This window comes from Lampetra fluviatilis, chromosome 71, assembly GCF_964198595.1.
Source record: "Lampetra fluviatilis chromosome 71, kcLamFluv1.1, whole genome shotgun sequence".
NCBI lineage: Eukaryota > Metazoa > Chordata > Hyperoartia > Petromyzontiformes > Petromyzontidae > Lampetra > Lampetra fluviatilis.
The window spans coordinates 3,965,581-3,986,570 of NC_136345.1; the positions used below are offsets into that span (position 1 = coordinate 3,965,581).

At 51.4% G+C, this 20,990-nt stretch overlaps 1 protein-coding gene across 1 annotated transcript in view; it reads left to right on the top strand.

Moving 5' to 3' along the window:
- The window catches only part of LOC144952930 (POZ-, AT hook-, and zinc finger-containing protein 1-like), a 48,644-nt gene that overhangs the window by 9,975 nt on the left and 17,679 nt on the right, over positions 1-20,990 (top strand). The window contains 5 exon segments of the mRNA XM_078883403.1: positions 6,104-6,174; positions 8,350-8,436; positions 8,438-8,713; positions 11,216-11,533; positions 11,536-12,155. Of these exon segments, the coding sequence (XP_078739529.1) occupies positions 6,139-6,174; positions 8,350-8,436; positions 8,438-8,713; positions 11,216-11,533; positions 11,536-12,155 (1,337 nt within the window). The 5' untranslated portion in view covers positions 6,104-6,138.

Genomic DNA, 20,990 nt, shown 5'->3' on the forward strand with positions numbered 1-20,990 from the left:
GCCATGGTAACGTGTCGTGTCTGGCAAATCGCCCGATGATGCTGCATGTAATTCACCGGCGAATCGTCGTACTACTCACATTGTAAATGTTGTGGGTTTGCTCTCCAACACGCCGGTGGGTTTAAGTAGTACACTACACTACTGTACACTACTATACATATCCTTGGTTCTACACTATGGGAACCTCATTAGCCAGTAAAAAATATGATAATTGGTTCTTTACCCTTCTATCTGGCAACAAAAAGGTGTCAGTTTTGTTGCCAGATAGAAGGGTAAAGAACCAATTATCATATTTTTTACTGGCAAATGAGGTTCCCATAGTGTAGATGCTTGCCCCGAGCTCTCATACTCTGATGGTGCATTGTCTTTGAGTTGTGCGCCTTTTGGCGTCATCTGGTCCAACACCATGTGAGACTAGGCTCTAAGGAAAGCTGTCTCGGGTGTGGATCAATCAACTTCAAGGATAGTGCATACATTATCAGAGTTATGTTCTTTTGTTTGCATTATGAGTGCAGGTATTGTGGTCTATGCAAACGTGACTCCTTGTAAAAAAGGTGTCAGTTTTGTTGCCAGATAGAAGGGTAAAGAACCAATTATCATATCCTTGGTTCTTTCGTTAAAGTCAAGTATAAAGATAGAATAATAAATTAAATAATAGCATACTACGACGTTTCGATTGCAACACAAGCAATCGTCGTCAGGTATAAATGAAATAGCGACATAAAATCTAACCAGAAAACTATAGACAGACGCATAAGCAGACAGATATCACCGAGATACACAGAGAGAGAGTAACACACATAGGTGGGACAAAGTCATTGTTATGCAAGTCCAAGTCGAGTCGCAAGTCATCAAATTCATGACTCGAGTCTGACTCGAGTCCAAGTCACATGACTCGAGTCCACATCTCATAGGTGGGACAAAGTCATTGTTATGCAAGTCCAAGTCGAGTCGCAAGTCATCAAATTCATGACTCGAGTCTGACTCGAGTCCAAGTCACATGACTCGAGTCCACACCTCTGGTAACACAGGTACAGAGAGGGGTGATCGTCTCTGTGGCGAGGCCTTAAATAGACAGAGGGGGGGGGCGGAGGCAGAGAGAGGGAGGGGGGTTAGAGAAAACATTTACATGTCCATGAGTACGAAGGGACGCGTTGTAAAGTACGCAGGCTTAGCGGGAGAAAGAAACACACTAAATTAAATAACCTAGCAAAGTATCGAAATGTTACGTAAAACGACACAGAGAGTCGGTCAACACACAATTAACGCAAAGAATACATATCCTTGGTCCTTTCGGTAAAGTCACGTAGATTAAAAAATAAAAATTTTAAAATGAAAAGTTAAATAATAACAAACGCATTGAAAATCATTAAAGCAAAAAACCACAATAAAAATAGTCAGCTTAAATAAAGAAAAATAATTGAAAATAAAAGCAAAAAACCCACAAGTCTAACGCTAATTATTTTGTCAAGGCGCCCTTCCCCCCCCCTTCTTCCAACACAGCTTATATACATGCTCCAAACACGTGTGCTGTTTCATTCAGACGCTGTCGCCTCGACAGACCTGGTTTCACCGGAGGACGGCTGCTTACGTTGTGGCCGAAACGTCGTGAGAATTATTTTATTATGTTTTATTTTTTATTATTTCCCTTCTACGTGACTTTACCGAAAGAACCAAGAAGATGAATCCCTGCAGTCACGAAAACTTTAAATCGAAATTTAAGTCTAACGCATGTTGTCTATAATAACGCCGTGAATGTGTGTTGCCTTCGTTTGGGTCTCTGTGGGTCTATATGGGTCTCTGTGGGTCTCTGTGGGTCTCTGTGGGTCTATGTGGGTCTCTGTGGGTGTATGTGGGTGTCTGTGTGTCTCTGTAGGTCTCTGTGGGTGTCTGTGGGTCTATATGGGTCTCTGTGGGTCTATATGGGTCTCTGTGTGTCTCTGTGGTTCTCTGTGGGTCTATGTGGGTCTCTGTGGGTGTATGTGGGTGTCTGTGTGTCTCTGTAGGTCTCTGTGGGTGTCTGTGGGTCTCTGGGTCTCTGTGGGTGTCTGTGGGTCTATATGGGTCTCTGTGGGTGTCTGTGGGTCTCTGGGTGTCTGTGGGTCTCTGTAGGTCTCTGTGGGTCTATATAGGTCTCTGTGGGTCTATATGGGTCTATATGGGTCTCTGTGGGTCTATATGGGTCTCTTTGGGTCTTTGTGGGTATCTGTGGGTCTCTGTGGGTCTATGTGGGTGTCTGTGGGTCTCTGTGGGTCTATATGGGTCTCTGGGTGTCTCTGTGGGTGTCTGTGGGTCTCTGTGGGTCTACGTGGGTCTACGTGGGTCTCTGTGGGTGTCTGTGGGTCTCTGGGTGTCTGTGGGTGTCTGTTGGTCTATATGGGTCTCTGTGGGTCTCTTTGGGTGTCTGTGGGTCTCTGGGTGTCTGTGGGTCTATATGGGTCTCTGTGGGTGTCTGGGTCTATGTGGGTCTCTGTGGGTGTCTGTGGGTCTCTGTGGGTCTCTTTGGGTCTTTGTGGGTGTCTGTGGGTGTCTGTGGGTCTATGTGGGTCTCTGTAGGTCTCTGTGGGTCTATGTGGGTCTCTGTGGGTGTCTGTGGGTGTCTGTGGGTCTCTGTGGGTCTATGTGGGTCTCTGTGGGTCTTATGGGTCTCTGGGTGTCTCTGTGGGTGTTTGGGTCTCTGTGGGTCTATATGGGTCTCTGTGTGGGTCTATATGGGTCTCTGTGGGTCTATATGGGTCTTTGTGGGTGTCTGTGGGTCTCTGGGTGTCTATGCGTGTCTGTGGGTCTCTGGGTGTCTGTGGGTCTATATGGGTCTCTGTGTGGGTCTATATGGGTCTCTGTGTGGGTCTATATGGGTCTCTGTGGGTCTATATGGGTCTCTGTGTGGGTCTATATGGGTCTCTGTGGGTCTCTGTGGGTCTATATGGGTCCCTGTGGGTGTCTGTGGGTGTCTGTGGGTCTCTGTGGGTGTCTGTGAGTGTCTGTGGGTCTCTGGGTCTCTGTGGGTCTATATGGGTCTCTGTGGGTCTATATGGGTCTCTGTGTGGGTCTATATGGGTCTCTGTGGGTCTCTGTGGGTCTATATGGGTCTCTGTGGGTCTATATGGGTCTCTGTGTGGGTCTCTGGGTGTCTGTGGGTCTCTGTGGGTCTATATGGGTCTCTGTGTGGGTCTATATGGGTCTCTGGGTGTCTGTGGGTGTCTGTGGGTCTCTGTGGGTGTCTGTGAGTGTCTGTGGGTCTCTGGGTGTCTGTGGGTCTATATGGGTCTCTGTGGGTCTATATGGGTCTCTGTGTGGGTCTATATGGGTCTCTGTGGGTCTCTGTGGGTCTCTGTGGGTCTATATGGGTCTCTGTGTGGGTCTATATGGGTGTCTGTGTGGGTCTATATGGGTCTCTGTGGGTCTCTGTGTGGGTCTATATGGGTCTCTGTGGGTCTATGTGGGTCTCTGTGGGTCTCTGGGTGTCTCTGTGGGTGTTTGGGTCTCTGTGTGGGTCTATATGGGTCTGGGTGTCTGTGGTTCTCTGAGTCTGTAGTATCCACGTTGCGTTCAAAGTGTTTGGCTGCCACTAACTTTCCACGTGGCGATGATACCAGCCCCTGCGTTTAGCCGCAATCATTTGTGAAAAAGAGTTACACAGCTCAATGGGGCAAAATAAAAAAAATAGTTTAGTTTGAGTCTCGATGAGTGGGTCTTTGTGGGTCTCTGTGGGTTTCTGTGGGTCTCTGTGGGTTTCTGTGGGTCTCTGTAGGTCTCTGTGGGTCTCTGTGGGTCTCTGTGGGTCTCTGTGGGTGTCTGTGGGTGTCTGTGGGTCTATATGGGTCTCTGTGGGTGTCTGTGGGTCTCTGGGTGTCTGTGGGTCTCTGTAGGTCTCTGTGGGTGTCTGTGGGTCTATATGGGTCTCTGTGGGTCTATATGGGTCTCTGTGGGTCTATATGGGTCTCTTTGGGTCTTTGTGGGTGTCTGTGGGTCTCTGTGGGTCTATGTGGGTCTCTGTGGGTCTCTGGGTGTCTGTGCGTCTATATGGGTCTCTGGGTGTCTCTGTGGGTCTATGTGGGTCTCTGTGGGTCTCTGTGGGTCTCTGTGGGTCTCTGTGGGTCTACATGGGTCTCTGTGGGTCTCTGTGGGTCTATGTGGGTCTCTGTGGGTCTCTGTGGGTGTCTGTGGGTCTCTGTGGGTGTCTGTGGGTCTTTGTGGGTGTCTGTGGGTCTTTGTGGGTGTCTGTGGGTCTATGTGGGTCTCTGTAGGTCTCTGTGGGTCTATGTGGGTCTCTGTGGGTGTCTGTGGGTGTCTGTGGGTCTCTGGGTCTCTGTGGGTCTATGTGGGTCTCTGTGGGTCTTATGGGTCTCTGGGTGTCTCTGTGGGTGTTTGGGTCTCTGTGCGTCTCTGTGTGGGTCTATATGGGTCTCTGGGTGTCTGTGGTTCTCTGAGTCTGTAGTATCCACGTTGCGTTCAAAGTGTTTGGCTGCCACTATACCTTTCCACGTGGCGATGATACCAGCCTCTTGGTTCAGCTGGCCTTCATTTGCGATGTGCAGGTCGCTTAAGGACCATCCATTTGGTCCGCACGCAAAAATCTGTCGAAAGTTGACCCCCCCCCCCTCCCTCCCTATACGAACGCGTACTTTTTACACCCTCCCCCCATCTGCGTACGTACGCTTGACGCACCCGCCCCCCCCCTATCGATTGAGGATTAATAACAATGGTCAACAACAAAAAAACATTTTTTTTCTGGCCTGGACTTTTGCAGCTGTTCTAGACGAATTTCAGGGTTCCGATTCCAAATCTGATCTCAGATTTGCTCTATCACATCGCGTTCTTATGCTATCGGCATACTCCATTTTCATTGATTTTACCCGAAATTAACTCCGTCACTAATGATTGCAAGTTGTTGCGAGTCAGTGACTGCTTTAGTGTTAAAACACGGCGCTGTATTTTTCGGATGGTGTGTTTATAATATAATTTTATGTAGATATCCGCATTTATTTAATATTTTTCTTCTGCAGTTTTTATTGAAAATGCAACATTTGATATCTCAAAAACCTGATGTGATAGACAAAAACTGATGCCAGATTTGGAATCACATTAAGACCGTTGAAATACCTTGTGCCAGAAAAAGTGTGGTGACCAGTGTAATAGAAACATGTTTAAGCAAACGGATAGTCCACCACCGGCTGCTTTAAAGAAGTACGTTGAGTAGGTTAATTGTTTTTTTTACCCTTCTATCTGGAAACAAAACTGACACCTTTTTTACAAGGAGTCATGTTTGCATTGACCACAATACCTGCAGTCATAATGCAATCAAAAAACACAACTCTGATAATGTATGCACTGTCCTTGAAGTTGACTGGTCCACACCCGAGACAGCTTTCCTTAGAGCCTAGTCTCCATTGGTGTTGGATCAGATGACGCCAAAAGGCGCACAACTCAAAGACAATGTACCATCAGAGTATGAGAGCTCGGGGTAAAGCATTTACACCATTGGAACCTCATTTTTTACTGGCAAATGAGGTTCCAATGGTGTAAATTCTTACCCCCAGCTCTCATACTCTGATGGTGCATTGTCTTTGAGTTGTGCACCTTTTGGCGTCATCTGGTCCAACACCATGTGAGACTAGGCTCTAAGGAAAGCTGTCTCGGGTGTGGACCAATCAACTTCAAGGACCATGTGAGACTAGGCTCTAAGGAAAGCTGTCTCGGGTGTGGACCAATCAACTTCAAGGACCATGTGAGACTAGGCTCTAAGGAAAGCTGTCTCGGGTGTGGACCAATCAACTTCAAGGACAGTGCACATACATTATCAGAGTTGTGTGTTTTTGTTTGCATTATGAGTGCAGGTATTGTGGTCTATGCAAACATGACTCCTTGTAAAAAAAGGTGTCAGTTGTGTTGCCAGATAGAAGGGTAAAAAAACCAATTATCATGTTTTTTACTGGCAAATGACGTTCCAATGGTGTAAATCGTAGCACTAAGCGTGCGTGACTTTCTGCGTGGTCGCGAGGGTTTCTCCCCGCCGAACTAAATACTTGAGCGGGGGGACTTGGCGTGCCCGTTGGACCTCGCAATCGATCACCTCTGACCCTGTGACCTCTTTGTCCCACAGCAACAGCAGTGGCAGCAGCAGCAGCAGAAGCAGCGATGGAGGGGAATTGGAACGGGGGCTACATGTACCAGGTGTGTATCCTTACGACGATTTTTAAATCCTTTATATTAAGTTCGCTTGCTTGCGCGCTTACGACCGTGCAAATCTTTCGGTCGTTTTTTAACCCACTTCCCGTGATCCAATCGAGCTGATATTTTGCACACAGACTCGTTGTGCGTGACAATTCATGTTCGTGAAATTTTTTTTCCAAAATTTTACACTTTTTAGGACAAAAAAAAATATTTTATGTAATTACCAATTGCTTAATGGTGGCAGGCAATCATCTGACCCATAGGTGGCAGCCATCTCAAGCCAGAGGACGAGAGGACTCTAGCCGCCACGCATATCAAGGATTTAGAGTGAAAAACTTTGTTTTTACGGGTTAAGTTTTTAAATCCTTTATATTAAGTTCGCTTGCTTGCTTAGGACCGTGCAAATCTTTCGGTCGTTTTTTTAACCCACTTCCCGTGATCCAATCGAGCTGACATTTTGCACACAGAACTCGTTGTGCGTGACAATTGATTTTCGTGAAAATGTTTGTTCCAAAATGTTACACTTTTAGGAATTTTTTTTTATATTTAATGACCAATTGCTTAATGGTGGCAGGCAATCATCTGACCCATAGGTGGCAGCCATCTCAAGCCAGAGGACGAGAGGACTCTAGCCGCCACGCATATCAAGGATTTATAGTGAAACACTTTGTTTTTACGGGTTATACTTGTTTGTTATGATTATTGTGGTGGTGGTGGTGATTGTGTGGAGGAGGTTCGTGAAGGATGCTGCTGCTGCTGCTGCTGGGCAGTAGGGGGCAGTCGCCCTCCAGCAGCAACAGCAACAACAACGGAGGGCAGAGGAGCGACGCTCACAACAACGAGCGGAGCGCCGGGCGGCTAAAGCACAGCAAGTTGGCACAGTAGGGGGCACAGGTGGTGCATCAGCCAGTCATCTCGGTCATCTCGGTCAGTCGACCCGTGGCACCTGCTGGGTCTGTCCCGTGACCTCGTGTCAGCAGCGAGCCTTCGACACTTCACGTGGCCTCAAAGTGCACCTGGCCTGGCACAGGCGTCGTGGTGATGTCACCGCCACTTAGTGGCGAATGGCGGTTGTTGTTGTTGGTACGTGTGTGTGTGCGTACACCAGAGGTCGCAAAAGGGTTTTGATTCCTCACCCGTACCCGTACCCGGCCGCACCAGGGTGGCAAACGGGTATCCGTACCCGGCCGTACCCGTACCCTACCCGTACCCAGCCGGGTACGGGTAGGGTACGTGTATCGGGTACCCGATTGCGACCTCTGGGATGAAGCCACGTTGCAGGCGCGGGTGGGTTGATTCTAGGAACTTGAATTGTGAGAAGAGACAAGACGTTGGGAAATGAGTGACAAACGGCGACTCACCAGTGACTCACGGCCTACCCGTACCCGGCCGCACCAGGGTCGCAAACGGGTACCCGTACCCGGCTGGGTACGGGTAGCCGGGTATCGGGTAGGGTACGGGTATCGGGTACCCGGTTGCGACCTCTGGCGTACACACACACATAGGGGAGGGGTAGTGTCGTGGTTAGCGCGCCGCGCTGCGAACCCGGCTATCCGAGTTGGATTCCCACTCGCGGCCAAAAGCAGCGACGATTACCTGAACCGGTGCTGGGCCTCCCCTAGGTCGACTCAGCCTCAAACGAGTACCTGGTGTTGCGGTGTGTAAAATCATCGCCACTGGGGAGACAAAGGCGGCCGGGCGTGGGGCTGGCCACCCACCCCCTCGTGTGCCGTGCCGGCCTTCATAGGTGCTCGCTAACAGCACTTGCCCCTGCAGTCTGTTAAGGCTAATGATCTATGCCAGTCTATGGGTCTCTGGGTGATCAGTCTATGGGTCTCTATGCCAGTCTATGGGTCTCTGTGTGATGAGTCTATGGGTCTCTGTGTGATGAGTCTATGGGTCTGAATGTTGCTGTCTTTCCGACACTTGTTCTTCACCTGAGGACGGCTGCTTGTGTTGTGGCCGAAACGTCGTGAGAATTGTATTTTATAATGTTTTCTTTTTATTATTTTATTATTTCCCTTCTACGTGACGACTTTACCAAAAGAACCAAGAAGGTGAATCCCTGCTGCAGTCACGAAAGCTTTCAATCGAAACTAATGGAATCATTTCTTCTTATCCACCCCCTCTCTCTCCCCTCCCTCCCTCCCCTCCCTTCACGCTCTCGCCTCACAGGTGAGCCGTCACAGCGCCGAGCTGCTGGCCAAGCTGAACGGGCAGCGCAAGGCGGGGAGCCGTCTTTGCGACGTCCTCGTCAAAGTCGGGCGAGCAGTCCTTCCCGGCCCACAAGGCCGTGCTGGCAGCCTGCTCCGACTACTTTGAGTCGCTGTTCGCCTCGGACGCAGACAACTCTCTGCGCGAGCTGGAGATGCACACGATGAGCGCCAAAGTCTTCCGTGACATCCTCGACTTTGCCTACACGGCCAAGATCGTGGTGCGTCTGGAGAGCTTCCCCGAGCTCATGACCGCCGCCAAGTTCCTGCTCATGCGCTCCGTGCTCGAGATCTGCCAGGAGGTGATCAAGCAGTCGCACTCGCAGGTGAGATGGTGGGGGGGGGTTGGGGGTGAGGGTGAGAGAGAGGGGTGAGAGGGGTGAGGGAGAGGGGTGAGGGGAGAGGGGTGAGGGAGAGGGTTGAGGGAGAGGGGTGAGGGAGAGGGGTGAGGAAGAGGGGTGAGGGAGTGGGGTGAGGAAGAGGGGGTGAGGGAGAGGGGTGAGAGAGAGGGGTGAGGGGTGAGTGAGAGGGGTGAGGGAGAGGTGTGATGGGTGAGGGAGAGATGGGTGAGGGAGGGAAGGGTGAGGGAGGGAGGGGTGAGGGAGGAGAGGGGTGAGGGAGGAGAGGGGTGAGGGAGGAGAGGGGTGAGGGAGGAGAGGGGTGAGGGAGGAGAGGGGTGAGGGAGGAGAGGGGTGAGGGAGGAGAGGGGGTGAGGAAGGAGAGGGGTGAGGGAGAAGAGGGGTGAGGGAGGGAGGGGTGAGGGAGGAGAGGGGTGAGGGGTGAGGGAGGAGAGGGGTGGGGGAGGAGAGGGGTGAGGGAGGAGAGGTGTGAGGGGGGAGAGGGGTGAGGGAGGGAGGGGTGAGGGAGGGAGGGGTGAGGGAGGGAGGGGTGAGGGAGAGGGGAGAGGGAGGAGAGGGGTGAAGGAGGAGAGGGGTGAGGGAGGAGAGGGGAGAGGGAGGAGAGAGGGGTGAGGGAGGAGAGGGGTGAGGGAGGAGAGGGGTGAGGGAGGAGAGGGGTGAGGGAGGAGAGGGGTGAGGGGGGAGAGGGGGGAGAGGGGTGAGGGAGAGGGGTGGGGGAGAGGGGTGAGGGAGAGGGGGGGGAGGGGGGTGAGGGAGAGAGGGGTGAGGCATAGGGGTGAGGGTGAGGGAGGGATAGGGGTGAGGGGTGAGGGGAGTGGGGTGAGGGAGGTGAGGGTGAGGGAGGAGAGGGGTGAGGCAGTGGGGTGAGGGTGAGGGAGGGATAGGGGGTGAGGGGAGTGGGGTGAGGGAGGTGAGGGTGAGGGAGGAGAGGGGTGAGGCAGTGGGGTGAGGGTGAGGGAGGGATAGGGGTGAGGGGTGAGGGGAGTGGGGTGAGGGAGGTGAGGGTGAGGGAGGAGAGGGGTGAGGCAGTGGGGTGAGGGTGAGGGAGGGATAGGGGTGAGGGGAGTGGGGTGAGGGAGGTGAGGGTGAGGGAGAGAGGGGGTGAGGGAGGAGAGGGGTGAGGGGGGAGAGGGGTGAGGGAGGAGAGGGGTGAGGGAGGAGAGGGGTGAGGGGAGTGGGGTGAGGGTGAGGGAGAGAGGGGGTGAGGGTGAGGCAGTGGGGTGAGGGTGAGGGAGGGAGAGGAGTGAGGGAGGAGAGGAGAGGGGTGAGGCAGAGGGGTGAGGGAGAGGGGGGAGGGGTGAGGGTGAGAGAGGGAGGTGCTTTCGGCCTGGAGAGCTTCCCCGAGCTCATGACCGCCGACAAGTTCCTGCTCATGCGCTCCGTCCTCGGGGCATCTGCCAGGAGGTGATCAAACAGTCGCCCTCGTGGGTGGGAGAGGTGGTGGGAGAGGTGGTGGGAGAGGTGGTGGGAGAGGTGGTGGGAGAGGTGGTGGGAGAGGTGGTGGGAGAGGTGGTGGGAGAGGTGGTGGGAGAGGTGGTGGTGGTGAGAGAGGAGAGGGGAGAGAGGACAGGGGAGGGAGGCTCAGGACCGGTTAAGATAATGGTCGCTGACGGTGTTTGGCCGTGAGCGGGAGTTGAACTCGGGTCGCCAGGTTCGTAGCGCAGTGTCGCGCTAACCACTACGCTACCACTCACCACCACCACCCTCACCACCACCACCCTCACCACCACCACCCTCACCCTCACCACCACCACCCTCACCACCACCTCCCCACCAACACCCTCACGACCACCACCACCACCCTCCCCACCACCCTCACCACCACCACCCTCCCCACCACCCTCACCACCACCCTCACCACCACCCTCACCACCACCACCCTCACCACCACCACCCTCACCACCACCCACCCCACCACCCTCACCACCACCCTCACCACCACCACCCTCACCACCACCACCCTCCCCACCACCCTCACCACCACCCTCACCACCACCCTCACCACCACCCTCACTACCACCCTCACCACCACCACCCTCACCACCACCACCCTCACCACCACCCTCCCCACCACCCTCACCACCACCCTCACCACCACCCTCACCACCACCACCCTCGTCAACACCACCACCCTCACCACCACCCTCACCACCACCCTCACCGCCACCCTCACCACCACCCTCACCACCCTCACTACCACCCTCACTACCCTCATCACCCTCACCAACACCCTCACCACCACCCTCACCACCACCCTCCCCACCACCCTCATCACCACCACCCTCACCACCACCACCCTCACCACCACCCTCGTCACCACCACCACCCTCACCACCACCACCACCCTCACCACCCTCCCCACCCTCACCACCACCACCACCCTCACTACCCTCATCACCACCACCCTCATCATCACCACCACCACCCTCACCACCACACTCCTCACCACCCTCACCACGTCACCCCCAGGTCCCTCTCCCCCTGGCATTGGCGCGCTCCGGCCGTGACTCGGCCACCCCGACGGCCCCCTACCGCACCGTCGACTTCAGCTACGACCTCGACATGGAGCTGGGGGGGGGGGCGGTAGCGGCGGCGGCTCCGGCAGCGGCGGCTCCGGCAACGCCGGGGGCAGCAACGCCGGGGGCAGCAACGCCGGCGGCGGCGGCGGCGGCGGCGGCGGTGCCGGTGACTCGTCGTCCGGCGGTCCCGAGCTCTTGCCGATGCTCGATTCGAGCGGAGATTCGGCGGGCGGCGGCGGCGGCAAACGCCACGGTCACCAGCAGCACCACCACGGGGGCGGAGGTCACCAACAGCAGCACCACCACCACGGGCAGCAGCAGCAGCAGCAGCAGGATGGCGGTGGTGCGGTGAAAGTTGACGGCGTCGACCGCAAGGAGAAGGGTCGGGGACCGTTCGTGTGCGCGTACTGCGGGAAGGAGTTCCGCGACTCGTACCACATGCGGCGGCACGAGACGCGGCACACGGGCATCAAGATGACCAGCAATCCGCGGCAGAAGAAACCGCAGGGCGGTGGTGGTGGCGGTGGCGGTGGCGGCGGTGGCGGCGGAGGCGGCGGTGGGATGATGCAGCAGATGGGCGGCGTTCCGTCCACCTCGTCCGGTAATCAAGACGGCGGTGGTGGTGGCGGCGGCGGTGGCGGTGGTGCCGGCGGGGGGGTGAAGACTCCGGTGAAACGGAATCACCCGTGCGACGTGTGCGGCAAAGCCTTCCGCGACATCTATCACCTGAACCGGCACAAGCTGTCCCACTCGGACGAGAAGCCGTTCGAGTGCCACGTGTGCCACCAGCGCTTCAAGCGCAAGGACCGCATGAGCTACCACGTGAGGGCGCACGAGGGCGCCGTGGGCAAGTCGTACGTGTGCGACACCTGCGGGAAGGGCTTCTCCAGGTGCGTGGCGTGGCGGGAGGGCGGGCGGGCGGGTTGGTGAGCGAGTGGTGGGGTGTGTGTGGGTAAGTGAGAGTATGTGTGTGTTAGGGCGTGGGTGTGTGTGAGTGTGTGTGAGTTAGGGCGTGAGTGTGTGTGAGTGAGGGCGTGGGTGTGTGTGAGTTAGGGTGTGTGGGGGGGTGGGTGAGCGGGTTTTTGAGCGAGTGATGGGGTGTGGGGGTGTGTGGGTAAGTGAGAGTGTGTGTGTGTGTGAGTGAGGGTGTGGGTGTGTGTGTGTGAGTGAGTGTGTGAGTTAGGGCGTGAGTGTGTGAGGGCGTGGGTGTGTGTGAGTTAGGGCGTGAGTGTGCGTGGGTTTGCGTGTGTGAGTGTGGGTGGGTAAGTGAGGGCATGAATGTGTGTGAGGGCGTGGGTGTGTGTGAGTGAGGGCGTGGGTGTGTGTGAGTGAGTGTGTGGGGGGTGGGTGAGCGAGTTGGTGAGCGAGTGATGGGGTGTGGGGGTGCGGGGTATTGAGAGTGTGTGTGAGTGAGGGTGTGTGTGTGTGAGTGCGAGTGAGGGCGTGGGTGTGTGTGAGTTAGGGTGTGTGGGGGGGTGGGTTGGTATGGGTGGGTGAGCGGGTTGGTGAGCGAGTGATGGGATGGGGGGGGGGGGCGCAGAGTAGTGAGAGTGTGAGTGAGTTCAGGTACGAGTGTGCGTGGGTGAGTGAGGGTGTGAATGTGGTGAGTTGGGGTGGGGGTGTGGGTGAGTGAGTTGGTGAGCTCGTGATGATGTGAGTGTGTGCGCGTGAGTGAGTGTGAGTGAGTGAGGGTGTGATTGGGTGTGGGTGAGTGAAGGTGTGAGTATTAATATGAGTGTGCATAAGTGAGGGTATGAGTGTGTGTGTGGGTGAGTGAGGGTGAGTGTGAGAGAGTGATGGGGGGGGGGCGATTGGGTTGAGGGTTGGGGTGTATCAGGTGAGTAAGTGTGTGTGTGTGTGATGAGTGGGTGTGTGAGTGTCAGGTGAGTGGGTGTGTGAGTGAGTGTGGGTGCTCGCTTAACAGCATTTGCCCCAGCGGTCTGTTAAGGTCATACAGGGGATCTTTGTGAGTGAGTGATGGGGAGAAGAGGGGGGGTGAGTGATTTGAGTGGGAGTGTGGGTGGAGTTTATCTGCCCACTGACCCAACATCGGCTTGCCCATCTGCAAAGATGTCTGCCATTCTTCCACTCCGGTGGTGGTTGTTCATCTTAGTGACCCCATTTCAAACCCACAGTGGCCTGGTCTCAGCTAGCTGATGAAACGAGAAATTCATCTTCTTGGTTCTTTCGGTAAAGTCGTCACGTAGAAGGGAAATAATAAAACATAATAAAATAATTCTCACGACGTTTCGGCCACAACGCAAGCAGCCGTCCTCAGGTGAAGAACAGGTCTGTCGGAAAGACAGCGTCTGAATGAACACCACCAAGCTTGGCAGCGTATATTTAATGGATTCTGGCTCGGCAATCATTGGAAGGAATGAATTAAATTTCGATTTAAAGCTTTCGTGACTGCAGCAGGGATTCATCTTCTTGGTTCTTTCGGTAAAGTCACGTAGAAGGGAAATAATAAAAAAATAAACATAATAAAATAATAAAAATAAAACATAATAAAATAATTCTCACGACGTTTCGGCCACAACGCAAGCAGCCGTCCTCAGGTGAAGAACAGGTCTGTCGGAAAAAAAAAACGCTGTCTTTCCGACAGACCTGTTCTTCACCTGAGGACGGCTGCTTGCGTTGTGGCCGAAACGTCGTGAGAATTATTTTATTGTGTTTTATTTTCATTATTTTATTACGTTTCATTTTTTATTATTTCCCTTCTACGTAATGACTTTACCGAAAGAACCAAGAAGATGAATCCCTGCTGCAGTCACGAAAGCTTTAAATCGAGAATTTCATCATCGCTTGCAGCTGGTGTTGGCATTGTCCCCACGTAATGTTGAGGGGAAATAACCGGGCGAGGTTCTGGACTGTGGCTCATGAAGCTGCTATGGTCCAGACCTCAGGCTGGCTGAGAGAAAGCGACAGGCCCACTCCCACTGCCAACAGCATCCCACGTCAGAGTATGAGGATGCTTGATATCGCAGCCTTCGCTCGGAGGTTCGAAGAGCCATACGGCGCCGCGAGGATGATGGGGTGGTGGTCGCGGGTCGCTGAGGAGGAGACGGAGTCTGCCTCGGTAGCCCGCGATCACAAATCACTCTTTAATTCCATCCTGAAGGTAAAGAAAAAATGGTCATCTGACCCCCAAGAAAGAAACATTTTGTGGATTTGCTGAGCATTTCCGTGAGGTCTTGGGTGGAGCGGAAAGCCATTAGCCCAGGCGACACCAGGGGGCAAGGTGGGGATGACCCTGCTGAGGCTGCGGTGCCTCAGATATTGAATGAACTGGGTACCCGATACCCGTACCCTACCCGATACCAGGTTACCCGTACCCGGCCGGGTACGTGTAGCCGTTTGCGACCCTGGTGCGGCCGGGTACGGGTAGGCCGTGAGTCACTGGTGAGTCGCCGATTGTCACTCATTTCCCAACGTCTTGTCTCTTCTCACAATTCAAGTTCCTAGAATCAACCCACCCGCGCCTGCAACATGGCTTCATCCCAGAGGTCGCAATCGGGTACCCGATACACGTACCCTACCCGTACCCGGCCGGGTACGGGTAGCCGGGTATCGGGTAGGGTACGGGTATCGCGTACCCGGTTGCGACCTCTGATCCCTGCCAAGTATTAATCCCAGTAGGGGGGGGGGGGGCGGGGGGGTGCGTTGCTACTGAGGGCGTGTGTGTCATCCCAATGGAGTGATTGGCAAGCGATATTTGTCAGCGTTGTGGATTGGCTATGTCCATTAGCAGTTCCACTGTGTGTGGAGGTATAGCTATAGAGTGTAAGTGTTTATGTTAGGAGAGCTACGGTTGACTTATTAATGGAGAGAGAGAGAGCGAGCGAGTGAATGGTGCAGTGGGTGAGTGTCTCCTTAACCTGTGTACTCACCCACCCGTTCACCTTCCTACTCACCCACTCACCTTCCTACTCACCCACCCACTCACCTTCCTACTCACCCACTCACCTTGTTACTCACCCACTCACCTTGTTACTCACCCACCCACTCACTTTCCTACTCACCCACTCACCTGTATGTCTGCCTTGTTACTCACATACTCACCCACCCACCACTCACCTATCCTCACTAGTTGACTGTCATATATACCACTCACCAACCCAGTACACCTACCCACTCGCCTTCCTACTCACCCACCCACTCACCTTCCTACTCACCCACCCACTCACCTTCCTACCCACCCACGCACCTTCCTACTCACTCACCCACTCATCTTCCTACTCACCCACCCACTCACCTTCCTACCCACCCACGCACCTTCCTACTCACCCACCCACTCACCTTCCTACTCACCCACCCACTCGCCTTCCTACTCACTCACCCACTTACCTTCCTACTCACTCACCCACTCACCTTCCTACTCACTCACCCACTCATCTTCCTACTCACCCACCCACTCACCTTCCTACTCACCCACTCACCTTCCTACTCACCCACTCACCTGTATGTCTGCCTTGTTACTCACCTACTCACCCACCCACCGTTCACCTATCCTCACCAGTTGACTGTCATATATACCACTCACCAACCCCCTCACCTTCCTACTCACCCACCCACTCACCTTCCTACTCACCCACTCACCTTCCTACTCACTCACCCCCTCACCTGTATGTCTGTCTACTCACCAACTCACCTACCCACACACCAACTCACCTACCCACCTTCCATACCCCACCCACTCATCTATCCACCCACCCGCTTATCCACCCACCCCCTCAGTAACTCACCCACCTACCCACCCACTCATCTGCCCACCCACGTGTCCATCACACTGTGTGTATGAGGGGAGATTACTCAAAGGGGCCGCACAGATGGGTGTTCGAACCCGCTTGCTGTACTGCCAACCCTAAAACCAAATCACCGAGGCAGCCCCAGTGGGTTTTGGAATCTCAGATCGTTACGTGATCCACCAATCCTTGGGATCGTAGGCTCAGTTTGACAAGAGTTCAGTGTTAATCACCGTGGTTCACAGCCAGACTGAGGCTCCTACAGGGTTTAATTTTGATTAACCCAGGCTCTCAAAGCCAGACTAAGGCACCCATAGTGGTTCAGTGTTAATCACTCTGTCTCAGCCAGACTAAGGCACCCATAGTGGTCCAGTGTTAATCACCGTGGCTCACAGCCAGACTGAGGCTCCTACAGGGTTTAATTTTGATTAACCCAGGCTCTCAAAGTCAGACTAAGGCTCCCATAGTGGTCCAGTGTTGATCACTCTGGCTCACAGTCAGACTGAGGCTCCTACAGTGTTTAATTTTGATTAACCCAGCCTCTCAAAGCCAGGCTAAGACTCCCATAGTGGTCCAGTGTTAATCACCGTGGCTCACAGCCAGACTGAGGCTCCTACAGGGTTTAATGTTGATTAACCCAGGCTCTCAAAGCCAGTCTAAGGCTCCCATAGTGGTCCAGTGTTGATCACTGGCTCACAGTCAGACTGAGGCTCCTACAGGGTTTAATTTTGGTTAACCCAGGCTCTCAAAGCCAGACTAAGGCTCCCACAGTGGTCCAGTGTTAATCACCGTGGCTCACAGCCAGACTGAGGCTCCTACAGGGTTTAATGTTAATCACCGAGGCTCTCAAAGCCAGACTAAGGCTCCCATAGTGGTCCAGTGTTAATCACTCTGTCTCAGCCAGACTGAGGCTCCTACAGGGTTTAATGTTGATTAACCCAGGCTCTCAAAGCCAGACTAAGACTCCCATAGTTTGATTTTATTATGTTTGATTTTTATTATTTAAAATAATAAAAAATAAAACATAATAAAATATTTTTATTATGTTTGATTTTTATTATTTCCCTTTTGCGTGATGACTTTACCGAAAGAACCAAGAAGATGAATCCCTGCAGTCACGAAAGCTTTAAATCGAAATTTAATATTACGAATAATTCTGGCGAATTACCCGATGATGCTGGATGCAATTACCAGCGAAAACGTCGTCGTACTAAACAAATTGTAGATGTTGTGGTTTCACTCATCATCAACACACCGGTGGGCTAAAGCAGTGAACTATTTTGTCAACGCGACACATTTTATATTGATTGGCCGTGTCGCGATCTAACCTTTATTATGGATCGACAACATCATGCGGCAGGGTGGGGGGCGATGACCCTGCTAGGGGCTGTGGTGCCTCAAATATTGGCGCAAGTAGCCACCACTGTGAGTGGCTGGCTGAGGTGCCATCTGTGGAGGAAGTACTGAAGGCGATCCGGAGTCTGAGACCAGGAAAGGCACCGGGCAGAGATGATCTCCCAAGCGTGTCGGGTGGTGGAGGGTTTACAACACATAGTAGTAGGTTTTTACCCTTTTAAACTGGTACAAAACTGACACCTTTATTCAAGGCATCATGTTTGCAATAACCTGTGTTGTAAACCTTTACACTATGAGATCTCTTTTACCAGTGGCAAAACATAGTAGTAGGTTTTTACCCTTTTAAACTGGTACAAAACTGACACCTTTATTCAAGGCATCATGTTTGCAATAACAGGCAATGACAGGTTATTGCAAACATGATGCCTTGAATAAAGGTGTCAGTTTTGTACCAGTTTAAAAGGGTAAAAACCTACTACTATATTTTGCCACTGCTAAAAGAGATCTCATAGTGTAAAGGTTTACAACACATTTGTAAATAACACGATCTCACCCAACAAACGTTGATTATTCTCTGACCAACGTTGCCCAGTTATTTGTCCCAGCCACGCGATCGCTCGCAAGGGCGTTGCGGTCCGATCCGGATGATCGTCTGCGAGAATCGGCAGCGTTGTGCGATGCTGGTGGCGTCAATTGTGCTTTTCTACACAGTGGAAGTTGAATTTTGATTTAAAGCTTTCGTGACTGCGGGGATTCATCTTCTTGGTTCTTTCGGTGAAGTCGTCGCGTAGAATGGAACTAATGAAATAATAAAAATTTTACTTAATAAAATACAATTCTCACGACGTTTCGGCCACAACGCAAGCAGCCGTCCTCAGGTGAAGAACAGGTCTGTCGGGGAGACAGCGTCTGAATGAGCACCAGCAAGCTTGGCAGCGTATATTTAATGGATTCTGGCTCAGCAATCATTGAAAGAAATAAATTATATTTCGATGTAAAGCTTTCGTGACTGCAGGCATTCATCTTCTTGGTTCTTTCGGTGAAGTCATCACGTAGAATGGAAATAATAAAATAATAAAACTAAAACATAAAATACAATTCTCACGACGTTTCGGCCACAACGCAAGCAGCCGTCCTCAGGTGAAGAACAGGTCTGTCGGGGAGACAGCGTCTGAATGACACACCCCAGGCTTGGAGCGTCTATTTAAGCTGAGATGGAGGGGGAAGAGTGCCTTGACAAAATAATTAAATAAGCTAAATTCCTCTTGATATGCAAATTATTTTGTCAAGGCGCTCTTCCCCCTCCAACCCAGCTTAAATAGACGCTCCAAGCCTGGGGTGTGTCATTCAGATGCTGTCTTTCCGACAGACCTGTTCATTCAGACGCTGTCTTTCCGACAGACCTGTTCATTCAGACGCTGTCTTTCCGACAGACCTGTTCATGCAGACGCTGTCTTTCCGACAGACCTGTTCATTCAGACGCTGTCTTTCCGACAGACCTGTTCATCCAGACGCTGTCTTTCCGACAGACCTGTTCATTCAGACGCTGTCTTCCCGACAGACCTGTTCATTCAGACGCTGTCTTCCCGACAGACCTGTTCATTCAGACGCTGTCTTTCCGACAGACCTGTTCATTCAGACGCTGTCTTTCCGACAGACCTGTTCTTCACCTGAGGACGGCTGCTTGCGTTGTGGCCGAAACGTCGTGAGAATTGTATTTTCTGATGTTTTAGTTTTATTATTTTATTACTTCCATTCTACGTGACGACTTTACCGAAAAAACCAAGAAGACAGTGGAAGTTGAAGTTGTCATTGCTTGCCCCCCCCCCCTTCATGCTACAGACAGAATCGGAATATTGATTTAGCAGGATGAATCTGATGATCTGTGAAGCGCTTTTATCCACAGACATTCACAATAAAGAATCAGAATATTGATTTTCCAGGATGAATCTGATGATCCTATAAAGTTATTTTATCCACAGAAATCCAGTGCAGTGTGTGTGAGGTCAGTACATTTTGACAACATTCACAAAACAGACTCAGAACGTTGATTAATCCAGAATGAATCTGATGATCTATAAAGCTCTTTGATCTACATATCCAGTATGAAGTTAGAACATTCCAGCATTCACAGACTCAGAACGTTGATCAATCCAGAATGAATCTGATAATCTATAAAGCTCTTTCATCTACATATCCAGTATGAGGTCAGATCATTCCAGCATTCACAGAATCAGGACGTTGATCAATCCAGAATGAATCTGATGATCTATAAAGCTCTTTAATCTACATATCCAGTATGAGGTCAGAACATTCCAGCATTCACAGAATCAGAACGTTGGTTAATCCAGAATGAATCTGATCATCTATGAAGCTCTTTAATCTACATATCCAGTATGAAGTTAGAACATTCCAGCATTCACAGACTCAGGACGTTGATCAATCCAGAATGAATCTGATGATCTATAAAGCTCTTTCATCTACATATCCAGTATGAAGTTAGAACATTCCAGCATTCAAAGAATCAGAACGTTGATTAATCCAGAATGAATCTGATAATCTATAAAGCTCTTTCATCTACATATCCAGTATGAGGTCAGAACATTCCAGCATTCACAGAGTCAGAACGTTGATTAATCCAGAATGAATCTGATAATCTATAAAGCTCTTTCATCTACATATCCAGTATGAAGTTAGAACATTCCAGCATTCACAGAATCAGAACGTTGGTTAATCCAGAATGAATCTGATGATCTATAAAGCTCTTTCATCTACATATCCAGTATGAGGTCAGATCATTCCAGCATTCACAGACTCAGAAAGTTGATTAATCCAGAATGAATCTGATGATCTATGAAGCTATTTAATCTACATATCCAGTATGAGGTCAGATCATTCCAGCATTCACAGAATCAGAACGTTGATCAATCCAGAATGAATCTGATGATCTATGAAGCTATTTACTCTACATATCCAGTATGAGGTCAGATCATTCCAGCATTCACAGAATCAGAACGTTGATCAATCCAGAATGAATCTGATGATCTATAAAGCTCTTTCATCTACATATCCAGTATGAGGTCAGATCATTCCAGCATTCACAGAATCAGAACGTTGGTTAATCCAGAATGAATTTGATGATCTATGAAGCTCTTTCATCTACATATCCAGTATGAGGTCAGATCATTCCAGCATTCACAGAATCAGAACGTTGATCAATCCAGAATGAATCTGATGATCTATGAAGCTCTTTCATCTACATATCCAGTATGAAGTTAGAACATTCCAGCATTCACAGACTCAGAACGTTGATCAATCCAGAATGAATCTGATGATCTATGAAGCTCTTTCATCTACATATCCAGTATGAGGTCAGATCATTCCAGCATTCACAGAGTCAGAACGTTGGTTAATCCAGAATGAATCTGATGATCTATGAAGCTCTTTCATCTACATATCCAGTATGAAGTTAGAACATTCCAGCATTCACAGAATCAGAACGTTGATCAATCCAGAATGAATTTGATGATCTATGAAGCTCTTTCATCTACATATCCAGTATGAGGTCAGATCATTCCAGCATTCACAGAATCAGGACGTTGGTTAATCCAGAATGAATCTGAT